Here is a 13,523-nt window from a genome sequence, read left to right on the forward strand (position 1 = left end):
TCCGGAGCGCAGCGGGAGCTCCCGCCGCGCTCCGCAGGCTTCAGGCAGCTATCTGGAGAGCGAGAGGGGTTGGTGGGGGCACCAACCCCTCGCGCTCTCCAGATAGCCTCAGGTTCCTTTCGCTTGTGGGGCTGGCGGTGGGAAAAGCCAAGCTTCCCTCACCGCCAGCCCCGGGGAGCAGTGGGAAGGCTGCACGCAGCCTTTCCGCTGCTCCCCGACCTGCTGCCTTCGGAGCGCAGCACGAGCTCCCGCTGAGCTCCGTAGGCTTCGGGTTCCTTTCGCTGAAGCCGGGAGAGCAAAAAATACGGTATATCTAATATGGGTCGGTCTGTTGGTTAAGTCTGCTGACCTTTTACCTGGTGGCTGCCGTTGTGGCCAGGCAGCCGAGCCTCAACAGTTTTCCGGCGTAGGGTGGAGAGGCACACTGCCTTCCCCACTACGTCACGGCCTGCTGCGTCATCTGTGCTGGGGGACGGCCGCAGCCAATCAGCTGGCAGGGTGGGTGTGGCCACGGGCGATTTAATCGCTGCACGGCCGGCCGGCCCCCTCTTCCTAGCCTCTTGGTTGGATCACCGAAACCACTCGCCCTCTTTTCATGCTTTGCTCTGATATGGCCTTGCTATGGCAATTGTCGGTCGCCATGTTGTTGGGGCCGGGTAGGAATTTTTCTACTTGGCACTGGCCATTTGGTTTTCACCTACCTAGTATCAATCACCACAACTTTTGTGAGGTTAGGCATTGGGTAAGCCTTTGTTTGATTGGAGGGGAGGTTGCTGCCTTCACCAGCCCCTCCTCAGTAAGAATATCCTGTTAAAGGTATCCGGGGTATGAATTCTGTCAAAAGCCTGGACATGGGCTAGGGCCATGTCACAGCCCCTATAGTATATAAACCTGTGATTGGAAACACCCTGTATCAGCCTTTAACATCAGAAGGAATATCTAGACCATGGGAGCATTTCAGCCCTGCTCTTGAGTTTGTTTAAAATCGAAAACAGTTTATCTTGTATTCCTTTCTTTGAATTTGTGCGATTTAGGTTTTTTAAACCTTTTTGTAAAGGCAATACTAAAATTTTCACAGCTGAGTCCTCAACTCTTTATTACTGTGCTTGGCTTTCTTCAAGTTGGGCTGTGTCTAAAACTTGCCATTTACCGTATTTTTCGCCCTATAGGACGCACCGTCCCATAAGGCGCACCTAGTTTTTTTGGGGGGGAAATAAAGGGGAAAAAATTATCCCCCCCCCCAGGCGCGGGAGGCCCGAGCTTCCCCCGCCCCAGCCCCGAAACAGGCAGCTCTCTGCAAGCCGTGGGAGCCCAGCGCTGGCTCCCGCTGCTTGCGGAGAGGTCCGCGAAGCCTGGACGCGCTGAGCTCAGCGCACACAGGCTTCGGCATGCAGGCAACTCTCCGCAAGCAGCGGGAGCGCTCCCGCTGCTTGCAGAGAGGTCCGCGAAGCCTGGACGCGCTGAGCTCAGCGCACACAGGCTTCGGCATGCAGGCAACTCTCCGCAAAGCCTGCAGAGCAAGAGGGGTCGGTGCGCACCGACCCCTCTCCCTCTCCAGGCTTCAGCGAAAGCCTGCATTCGCCCCATAGGACGCACACACATTTCCCCTTCATTTTTGGAGGGGAAAAAGTGCGTCCTATAGGGCGAAAAATACGGTAGGTTTTCAAACTTTTTTGTAAACTCAGTTTTAGAAACTGTACCTTTGAGTCCTTAATCCTTTATTACTGAGCTTTGCTTCACCTGGGTTGAGCTAGGATTATAATACTTCAGAATTTTTGGGAGTTTTACCCCCTTTCTTTGAATTTGGTCATTTAAGGTTTATGATTTCTCTATTTCCTTTTGAGGAAACTGAATAGTTCAGTGGAACAAGGTTTGTAGCCGGCATCCAGTTAAGGCTTTGTTCAATTCTAGGATTTTCTAATTTTTACCTTAAACTTTTTTATTTTTATTATTTAGTTTATCTCTATAAGATAATATTTCTAGTCGATTGCTTTTTGTTTCAGGGATTTTCACGGTATTTCATTTCTTTTGTGTACTATCTGATGTAAGTCATAGGGCGCCCCCTATCAGTGGTCTACCCTTCCGTGGACTCCCTGCAGATGGGCAGGAATCAAGATATAGCCTGACTTCACCCCAATGCCTAAGCCAAACCACTCGCATCTGTAACCAATAATGCTGTGGCCTATTTGAACCCATAAACCAAAATACTCTGTGTCAGTGTGTTTTATTGTTCTCCTGGGAACTTTGGGGCTTGGGTGCCTTGGCACGCAAGTCACTAAAGCAGGAATCAGCAAACATTTTCCGCAGGGGGTCAGTCCATTGTCCCTCAGACCTTGTGGGGGACCGGACTATATTTAGGGGGGGAATCCCCCCATGATTCTCCCCCCCCCTTCTCCACAGCAGTGGACAAGCCCTGGTGGCTGCTTACCTGTGCCTTGTAAGCAGCAGGGGCTGAAGGCGGAGAGGGATGATGAGCGGCGCAAAAGGGCTGGCTCCAGAGAGGGGCTGCTTAAAATGGCGCTCAGCCAACTGCGGCTCAACAAAGCCCAGCCCCCTTCCTCCTCTAGGAGGGGTGTGTGTGTGAGGTGTGTGTGAGGAAGAGGGGGGAAATTGGCGCAGCCCAAACGATCAGAATCCCCATGCCGATCCATGCGGCGATTCCCAGACCGTCCATGGGCCGGATCCCAGGTAACCCAGGTAACCCAAAGTAACCCAGGCCTTACTTTGCCTACCCATGCGCTAAAGGTTAACACAGCATAAGCTTACCATGAACGTTAAGATGGAAATTTTTATCATCTCGTCCCGCAATATTTATGGCTTTACATACATACTGGCCTGTATCAGACACCTGAGAATACAAGAAGGAAAAGAATATGCAAACCACTTTTCTAATTAACAGCTTCAAATTTTTTTTTTAAAAAAACACCCATCTTGCTAACAGGGTACTGTAATAACAACCACCATAGTGGATACTCAGTGCTCATGCATCATCTTTGGGTGGGGTGCGGGGAATACAGTCTTGTAACATGGACCATTCAAAAACACATACCACGATCTCATCCTAAGCATACTATCTCAGGCACCATGAGAGAACAGTTTGTATTTTAATTCTGAACTCACATTTTCTACGTTTCTGAAATTATACCAGGGCACACACTAAAGCTTTTCTACCATTACCCTAATTATATTCCCGCTCTATTTCATTTTTTTTTAGTTGGTCCTAATAAATATATTCTCCAGCAGGTTTTTTTAAAAAATTATCGTTCTGATGGGCTGATTCAGTTGCAAACGTTTTATAAATAGACCAGTTCCCTTTAAAGCTTTGTTTTCTTGTTTGTTTTTAAGGCAAAAAGGCTTCTTCTTTCAATCCATCTTGTTTCTGAATAGGAAAGCAAACCGTTTGCAAAAATCGGCTGGTATAGCAAGGTGAAATATGTGTAAAATGAGCTACTTACCTTTCCCCATGTATGTCCATGACTACTGATCTTGACAATTTATTCAAATATGCAACTGGCCATGCAAAAAAAAAAATCAATACGGGCAGTAGGGAAGCGAATGAAACTTATCTTCTGTGGTCTGCCAATTAATGAGTATGTAAATGAGCCTCTGCTTATAACCCTCAAACTATAGAAAGGGCTTTCAGGCTAGATGATTGGTTTCCCCCACAATCATCTCTTCCTTTAACACTCTGCTCCAATGTATTGCTATTTTTGCATTTAAAAAGGTAAAGGTAAAGGACCCCTGACAGTTAGGTCCAGTTGCGAACAACTCTGGGGTTGCGGCGCTCATCTCACTTTACAGGCCGAGGGAGCTGGCGTTAGTCTGCAGACAGTTTTTCTGGGTCATGTGGCCAGCATGACTCTGGCAAAACCAGAGCAGTGCACGGAAACACCGCTTACCTTCCCGCTGGAGCGGTACCTATTTATCTACTTGCACTGGTGTGCTAAGTGAGGATTAACAATTAAGATCCACCCTCTATTGTGTGGGCAGGTAATCCCTCCCCTTACCTGGGCTGGTTTCCCTGGCAACGCTTCCCCCAGGTGGGATTGGACAACTCACTGGGGTAGGCGGGGACCTCCAGGTATCCCACCTGAGGGAAGGCAAAGCCTATGCTGATGGGGCCACTCCAGATCCAGGGCTGCACGCGTCCACGCAAAAGGCGCCCCCCGTTTTAAGTGGGGAGCAGTCATTATCTACTTGCACTGGTGTGCTTTCGAACTGCTAGGTTGAGAGGAACTGGGACAGAGTAACGGGAGCTCACCCCGTCGCAGGGATTCAAATTACCGACCTTCCGATCGGAAAGCCCTAGGCTCAGTGGTTTAGACCACAGCGCCACCCGTGTCCCTTTTTTCTTCTTCTTCTTCTTCTTTTTTTTTTTTTTGCATTTAGCATTTAGCATATGTCAATTGAAGACTGTATGGGAATTGCACCTGGAAGGCAAAATTTATTTCAAGCAGTTAGTGATCTCCATGTAGCCAGTCTGGCAAGCTACACAGGTTAACTATAAAACCAGATAAGTTTCACAGAGTTTCTCTGAACCACGTACACAGACTGATCAGTCGCAGGGCTGTGCAAACTGAGGCTACCTGGGGGAGTCGCTTCGCTGCTTCTTGGGGGCTTCCAAGTGACAGATATAAGTGCTTGAGCTTAGTATGTATACATTGCTTGCTGTCTTAAAATAAAACCTTTGATCTTGTGTATTTTGTATTGCTTCTGAATCTCTCATTTTAAAAGAAGCACCTTGCCTTTGGCAAGACGAAGACCTAATTCATGTTATAAACAAATGGGCTGCAAGGTTTTTTTTTAAAGCAGAATAGCATACCTCAGCAGCTTTAATATGAAGCATCTGCCCATCAGCTACGATCCCCATGTTAGATGAGGCTGCAACCATCCGCCCGTTCTTGTACCAGCTGATGACAGGAGGTGGAACGGCATTGGATTCGCACTCTAATGTCACCGGAGTTCCCACTCGCACATTGACGACGGAAAGCGCTGCTCCGCTGTGGTCTTTTATGATGGGAGGAACTTAGTGGGAGGGAATATAAGCAATGTTATTTCCTTGGCTTTCACCAGAAGGAAGAATCGCTACTCTGGGCGGCTCCCAACAGAATATTAAAAATAGAATCAAACATTAAAAACTTCCCTAAACAGGGCTGCCTTCAGATGTCTTCTATAAGTCATATACAGTGGTACCTTGGTTTAAGAGCAGCTTAGTTTAAGAGCAACTTGGATTAAGAAAGCTGCAAACCTGGAAGTAGGTGTTTTCGTTTGTGAATTTTGCCTTGGAAGCAGAACATGTTTCGCTTCCTGTTGAGTGTAAACTGAGTCCCCCGCTGCTATGGGAAAGCACGCCTTGGTTTAAGAATGCTTTGGTTTAAGAACGGACTTCCGGAACGGATTAAGTTCATAAACCAAGGTACCACTGTAGTTGTTTATTTCCTTGACATCTGATGGAAGGGCATTCCACAGGGCGGGTGCCACTACCGAGAAGGCCCTGTACCTGGTTCCCTGTAACCTCACTTATTGCAGTGAAGGAACCACCAGAAGGCCCTCGGCGCTGGACCTCAGTGTCCGGGCTGAATGATGGGGGTGGAGACGCTCCTTCAGGTATACTGGGCCGAAGCCATTTAGGGCTTTAAAGGTCAGCACCATCACTTTGAATCGTGTCCGGAAACGTACTCAGAATGATTAGACATTAACATTTCCCCCACTTTCAATATTATTTCATTTTAAAGCTGCAGAAACACACCATAAACAGTAAGGAAGCTCTTTCTCTTGCTTTCTCCAGCGCTGTTTCTGGCTATGCAGACATATTCTCCACCATCGGACAGACGGGCCCTAGGAATCTGCAGCGTGCGGCCCCCTGAAATGAAGAAGAAGAGAAGAAGAGTTTGGATTTGATATCCCGCTTTATCACTACTCGAAGGAGTCTCAAAGCGGCTAACATTCTCCTTTCCCTTCCTCCCCCACAACAAACACTCTGTGAGGTGAGTGGGGCTGAGAGACTTCAGAGAAGTGTGACTAGCCCAAGGTCACCCAGCAGCTGCTTGTGGAGGAGCGGAGACGCAAACCCGGTTCACCAGATTACGAGTCCACCGCTCTTAACCACTACACCACACTGGCTCTGTCAAAGTTGACAGAGCTGTTCAGACGGGTTATCAGATCACCACTGCTTGAACAGAATTTTACAAAAGTTTCATGTTGAACCGCAACAGGGGCAAAAGAGAGAGGGGGGTATGTTTTTAAAAGAGGGGTGGAGAGAGATTCATGACAGATGCCATTGCTGCCCATGTGATACACACTGATCTTAGTGGGGTTTTTTAGTTCACAGGCTTTGACCACCACCCAATGAGCCAGACAAACGGCCCTTATCCTATTCCCTGACAGTGGCCAGGCTACACTGTGCCTGAAATACCACTCAGCCACACACGTGTGGGCTTGCAGAGACCACATCCGTACATTCCTGCACCCCAGGCCTCTTCTCTCCCGCTCCTTCCATGCCCACCGAAAGCTCCAGGCCCTGCCCTCTGGCAGCAGCGAAAGGGTTGGAAGGCAGTGTGTGTTTGAGACAGCCTAGAAACTGTGTCATGGGCGCCTCCGATGCCTCGCTCTGTTGTGGGCATTGCAAGATTTGAAGGGGGGCACCAGTCATAGCTGTCAACTTACAGATTTGAAAATAAGGGACCAGCAGCCTTGAAAATAAGGGACCAGCAGCCAAAATAAGGGATTTCGTATATTCAACTTCTGAGCCCCTCCGAGCCAAAGCCAGAAAGCCCAGCCAGCAGCCAAACGAAGCCTCAAGCGGTGGTTCCCACAGCGCAGCAACCCGGCAAAGGGGATGCAGCAAGGAAAACCACTGTCCCCTCTCCGCTGGGAAGCGCTGAGCAAAGGTGATTCCCCAGGCAACGCAGCTAATTTGATCGGCACAAGGCATGCAAGCTCCAGCCCCCCAGTCGTTCTTAGACTCCTTATTGGATGAGCAACGCAGCCAAGGAACACAGTTGGAGCTTCCCTCCTCCCTGGCCGGCAGGGAGGGAGGGAGAGGAGCTGCTTCCTTTGAAACCCGGGAAATTTACGGGACATCATCAATAAGGGACAGCAGCAGGACACAGCGCTGGGATAAGGGAGTTTCCCGCCAAATAAGGGACGGTTGACAGCTATGGCACCAGTACTGCGTACAGGCACGCACTTCCAGAAAAAAACACTGTAACAGTGAAGAATGTCAAGATTTCCAATAATAAGTGAGAAAAACAACCCTAAAAATTGTCACCTGCCCACCAATGACTTCCTTGTTGTGTTACTGGGATAGAGGGCAAACTCTGTTCTAATAAAAGAACCAGGTAACAAGAAAGCAACGTTAACTCATCGACTCTTCCAAATAATTATAAAATTTCCTTCCAGTTCCTTGAAAGGTTTTAGGTATCTGTGCTTTTCTTCAAATGATATCGTTTTACATACACAAGTTATGCCAAATATATTACTGGCACTGCAGGGACCGATGAAGAAAAACACACTGAACATAAATTTGGCCTATCAACTTTCCTTGTCAGTTTTGACAAGGTCCTGGGAAAAGAAGTGGAATCACTTGATGGGGGGAAATATCCACCATAGCAGAGTTTGCTCACCTGGCACTATAAGAGCGTTTGTGTTCAAGCTGATGGGTTTTCCATTCTTCAGCCAACTGAGATCAGGAGGAGGGAAGCCAGTGACCTCACAGGTCAAGGAGATGAAGTTATTCACCACAACTGTCAAATTCTCAGGATTTATGCCAACAATACTCGGAGGAACTGTCAAAAGATACACAAGCCCAAACTTTATACACTTGCCAGGAAAACCACACTAAGTTTCACTAAGCGACTGGAAAGTAAAATATTGACAGGGTCTTTCCTACCATAATGCTGGAAACCATCTTATGCAGGAGGAAACCCCAGAAATGTTTTCCTTTGTTTGCTTGTTTACCAAGGGAAATATGTCCAGTGCCGGCCCACCCATGAGGCAAGGTGGGGCAACTGCCTCAGGCAGCAGAATCCATGGGGGTGGCAAACCCCCATGTAGATCTTTATTCCCTCCTGTTTCTGACAGAGATTTTCATTCACCCCTTCTTCCTTAGTGGGGAGGTGGGTGCCATTTTGTGGTTCGCCTCAGGTGCCAAAACGTATTGGGCCGGCCCTGGCTATGCCCACACACTCACACCTGCAACACCAGAGGTGGCTGCAGCGGTGAGCAGCTTTTGTGGCCGCTCAGGGAATTAGGAGGCCTAGCAAGGATTAGGATAGTGAAAGCATGAAGAACAGAACATGAGCCAGAGTTCCAAATGCATGATTTTTATTCTATTTTATTTTGCTATTTTGTACACGGAGAAAAAACATACTTTGGTACTGACTGAGAGCAGTAAGCAAAAGAAAGAGTCGAAGAGAAAGCCAGGGGCGGTAAGCTTGTCAATGGATATGGAGAGGGATCAAAGAGTGGAAGGTTTGAGAGCAAAGTTAAAGAGTTCAGTCTTTGACATGTTGAATTTGAGATGGTGATGAGACAACCAAATGGATAAATCAGGCAGACAAGCAGAGATGTGGAACTGGACGGAGGGGAAAAGATCTTGGGTAGAGAGATATAGCTGTGTATCATCAAAATATATTAGGTACTGAAAGGAATGGGAACTGATGAGGTTACATAAGGTAACCAAGATGAGGTGTAGAGAGAAAATATCAGGAAATCAACAACCAAACCCACAGAGCCTTGGAAATGCATTGCAGTTTTCTGAACACAGCATGTATTCTGCTTTAAGTCTCAAGCAATGTTGCCTTGCTTTATCCCTCATTTAATATTAGGAAAGTAGCCATTGTTTTTGAAAGCAGGAAGAAATGGCAGGAAATGCTTCACATCTTGGCACTGAAGGGAAATAACTCATGCTAGTGAAGGACTATGTTTTTTGAATCAGAAAACAGCACAAACTGGGTGGCCCTTCTCATAAAGATACCCAGCACTGTTTTGGAAGGGAAGTCCCAGCCAAGGATTAATTTCCTACATAGGTTTTAAGAGAAAGATGGAGCTAAATTAAAGGGATCGCTTCATTTGAAATGATAGACAGGCCTTTTAAAAAACAACAACATGGAGTTTACAGTTGACAAGAAACATTAAGGGCAAACCAGATGCTGTGTTAAATGCATAAATTGACTTCCCCTTCCCCTTCTCCTCCTGCTGTGCAGTCATGAGGAGCTGGGAAGCTTTTGCTTCCGTTTTTAATAAACTGAAGCTTGTTATGTTGTCCAAACCCAACAAAGTTCAACTATGGCTTGCTTGAAACAAGTCAAATTCTAACTGTGGTTTATGAAGCTGGCTACTAACATGAGTTTGACTGAACTGTGGGAGGAAGTGGAAGACAGGAGTGCCTGGTGTGCTCTGGTCCATGGGGTCACAAAGAGTCGGACACGACTAAATGACTAAACAACAACAACAATTGTCTATGGAGGCGCAGATTGATTCTGTTTCCAGGGCAGCTGTCTACCAGCTCCATCTGGTACACCGGCTGAGACCCTACCTGCCCACAGACTATCTTGCCAGAGTGGTGCATGCTCTAGTTATCTCCCGCTTGGACTACTGCACTGCACTCTACATGGGGCTGCCTGTAAAGGTGACCCAGAAACTACATCTAATCCAGAATGCGGCAGCTAGACTGGTGACTGGGAGTGGCCGCCGAGACCACATCACACCGGTCCTGAAAGACCTACATTGGTTCCCAGTACATTTCCGAGCACAATTCAAAGTGTTGGTGCTGACCTTTAAAGCCCTAATCGGCCTCGGCCCAGTATACCTAAAGGAGTGTCTCCACCCCCATTGTTCAGCCCGGACACTGAGGTCCAGCTCCAAGGGCCTTCTGGTGGTTCCCTCCCTGTGAGAAGTGAGGTTTCAGGGAACCAGGCAGAGGGCCTTCTTGGTAGTGGCACCCGCCCTGTCGAATGCCCTCCCATCAGATGTCAAGGAAATAGAGAACTATCTGGCTTCTAGAAGACATCTGAAGGCAGCCCTGTTTAGAGAAGTTTTTAATGTTTGATGTTTTATTATGTTTTTAATATTCTGTTGGGAGCCGCCCAGAGTGACTGGGGAAACTCAGCTGGATGGGCGGGATATGTATGTATGTATGAATAAATAAATATTATTTCAAACAAACCACAGTTAATCTAGATTAATCACAGTTTAGGATTTAGGGATAACACTAAGCTGTGGTAAATTGAAATAGAAAGTGAGTTTCTCCAATCTTTACCTGTGAGCCATGCTGCTAGAGCATAGCAGGGAGAGGAATATGCACACCCGAGGTTTCCCGCCACAGTAAAACCACAGTTTATCACAACATCCAAACACAGTCAATAAAACATAGGAACAGATTTTTTTGCAACTGTTCTTTATATGAATGTAATCAGCCAGCATCTTAGAAAATAGCTATCTTACCATGAACGTTAAGATTAAAATATTTTTTGGCACTTCCTGCAGTGTTCTCCACAGTACAGACATACCTGCCTGTGTCAGTTATTTGGGAACTGAGGATCTAGAGGGAGAAGATAAAGACATTGAAACAAGACATTTATTCTAAATTAATAACGTCTAGTCAAATATCTATGCTGGCTCATGCAACCCAGCTAAATGATCAGTATCGGTTATAGCCAGTGGCGTAGCGTGGGGGGTGCAGGGGGGGCCGGCCGCACCGGCCGCAACATCTGGGGATTAGGGTTAGGGGGCGCAAATCCATGAGTTAGGGGGCGCAAATTACTTGCCTTGCCCCAGGTTAGGGGGCGCAAATTACTTGCCTTGCCCCGGGTGCTGACAACCCACGCTACGCCGCTGGTTATAGCTATTACTACTCTGCATAGTAACTTTATCCTCATCAAATGGTCATTTGCCTGCTGTGGTAAGTTGCCACCACTTAGTAAGCTGTGTTTGTAGATGCTATATTCCAGGTATATTCTAGGATGCACAGGCTTTTTAAAAAGTACAGTGACAGAAGGAGGAGCTATGAAAGAAGGATGAATATAATTCAGAGGCTATTTGCTGAGGGAAATCATACCATCTCTGAAAAGATGTAATAGCACTGAGTTAAGTATGGTGACACGGTTGGCACTGTGGGTTAAACCACAGAGCCTAGGACTTGCCGATCAGAAGGTCGGCGGTTCGAATCCCCGCGACGGGGTGAGCTCCCGTTGCTTGGTCCCTGCTCCTGCCAACCTAGCAGTTCGAAAGCACATCAAGGTGCAAGTAGATAAATAGGTACCACTCTGGTGGGAAGGTAAATGGCGTTTCCGTGCGCTGCTCTGGTACACCAGAAGCGGCTTAGTCATGCTGGCCACATGACCCGGAAGCTGTATGCCGGCTCCCTCGGCCAATAAAGCGAGATGAGCACTGCAACCCCAGAGTCGGCCATGACTGGACCTAATGGTGAGGGGTCCCTTTACCTTTACTAAGTATGGTGAAAGGGAACAGGAACTGCCCATAGGAATCAAACACCATTTATATAAGGAGTGCCTAAGAATATTAAGGAATTCTATCTTACGGTAGGGTAGGCTCACTCAGGAGTTGCTGTCCATAAACGGAAATCCAAGAATCACTGCTTGAAAAAGGAAGGTGCTCTATACAAAGCAAATTGCTTCTGAAGCTGGATCTGGTCCACTGGCTACCATTTGGTCATTCCATTAACGGAAGTGTCTCCACTTACCTGAAGTGTTCTTCCATTGGCTAAGAATTTGTGTTGGGAGTCTTCAACCAAGAGCTGCCCATCTTTCTGCCAGGTTATGCTTGGATTAGGGCTGCCATTGGCCACACATTCCATCACCGCCATGTTGCTTATCAGCACAGTGACCTCTTCAGGCATGTCCCCATTGGCTCCATGAATGGATGGTGGCACTAGAATCGATGGAAAATGTCAAGGAGGAAGCGTTTTCTTCATGAAATTTCTAACCATCATGTCGAGCGTCTCACATATTTGCACACTTGAATGCGGCCTGAGGAGAAGCCAGTAATGGCAAACTATAGTGGGCAATCCAGACATATTACAGCCATGGCTTTGAGATGTATAACCCACAGTGAGTTATAATGTAGCATTTGGACTTGAGCCATTTTAGCTCCGCTGAAGCCTGCCAAAGTGGATTGAGAGTGAAATAGAATCTGGATTTCCGATTAATACCCCAAGATGCTGAATAGTCTTACTGTGCTTAAAGCCACCATTCATAAACACGGATCAGGGCTAAAAAAAAATTAAATTCATGTATTTTAGATTTAAATATATTGCAGAAAAAACTTGGCTGAATATTAAATAACAGAATTCACAGAGGGGGCACCTTTTCGGTGATTAATCTAACACATTTATCAGGCAAACACAGCAGCCCTAGGCCTTGCTGTTAATGAAGGCCTAATTAAAACACACACACACCCTACATGGAAAGGCACTGAAACAAAACTCTTTTATTACAAGTAGATACAGAGAATGTTACGTGGTCTAGAATAGGAGGCATGGGTTTGCGTGTTTTAAAAATCCCTGTGAGGTCAATAATGACTCCAAAGGCATAGGGCTTTGGGAAAAGCAAAATCAATTTTCAACCATTCTCTCACAAGCCAATCAGATACCCCAGTAGATGAACTAAACAGCAGCATGTTTGTGTCACAAATGTAGAAGCAAACAACGGAAAAATAAGCTCATCTAGAGTTTTTGCCTCAGCCATGGCACACTGGGATCTCACACCAGAGTCATTTCTGCAGACTGAGAGCTGGATCTGCACATTCGGAAGAACCGCAAGGCCCAGCCTTCCATTTCAGTTTCGTTCAGGCACATTTGGGGGTCTTACTGAAAGCCTTGCTTGTCACTGAGAAAGTGATGACTGGTGCCCATTTCAACTGGTAGGACAGAAGACAGGGAGCCCAACAGTAGGTGGCGCAAGAGCCAATGACAGGCGGAGCCAAGTAATTCTAGTTTTGTCCCCATTCTGCTGGGACTGAGGAGGAAGTTGACAGTCATCTGAAGGCAGACTGAGGTTATGGGGCAGTGTCCCCCATTCACTCTAATGGGCCAGCCTCTCCAACTTTGTAACTTTGCAGTTCAAATTGTTAGATTAACATTTGCTTCATTCTCTCTGGATGTTTACATGGAACTGCCTAGGATCGGGGGGGGGGGGGCAGGGGCAGGGGGAATGATTATGCTGATGACTCAGGGCTTCCCAACCCTGAACGGGCTGCAGGCATATTTGGAAATCTAAGATACTGTCGTAAGCACCACGAAATGCCTGCTTCACAAAAGAAAATCTTGTGATGCACAGACAAAACAAAAAAGCACAAACGGTCCACAAAACGTATTTAGAATGGCAGTTTCTTTAGGCAATGTTAGTTTGCTAGGTTTTATGGTTTATTTGTTAACTGCCTTGGGAGATGCTTTTTTGCAGTGGAGAGGTGGGATAGAGATACCTTCAGCAATTTTGAGATATAAAAAAGGGTGGCGAATGAAGCTCTTGCTTGCCTGGGAGTTATGTTTGCACAAATGGGAT

General features: G+C 46.9%; 1 protein-coding gene across 1 annotated transcript in view; it reads right to left on the reverse strand.

Annotated features, from left to right (window-relative positions):
- The window catches only part of HMCN1 (hemicentin 1), a 314,679-nt gene that overhangs the window by 83,220 nt on the left and 217,936 nt on the right, over positions 1-13,523 (reverse strand). Inside the window, exons 56-61 of the mRNA XM_081866236.1 lie at positions 11,705-11,892; positions 10,447-10,543; positions 7,626-7,787; positions 5,750-5,863; positions 4,823-5,025; positions 2,767-2,848 (exon numbers count right to left, since the gene is read on the reverse strand). Coding sequence (XP_081722362.1) covers positions 2,767-2,848; positions 4,823-5,025; positions 5,750-5,863; positions 7,626-7,787; positions 10,447-10,543; positions 11,705-11,892 — 846 coding nt within the window. The remainder of the gene's footprint in view (positions 1-2,766; positions 2,849-4,822; positions 5,026-5,749; positions 5,864-7,625; positions 7,788-10,446; positions 10,544-11,704; positions 11,893-13,523) is intronic.

This window comes from Podarcis erhardii (genome assembly GCF_964252035.2).
Source record: "Podarcis erhardii genome assembly, chromosome: 6".
NCBI classification, from domain to species: domain Eukaryota; kingdom Metazoa; phylum Chordata; class Lepidosauria; order Squamata; family Lacertidae; genus Podarcis; species Podarcis erhardii.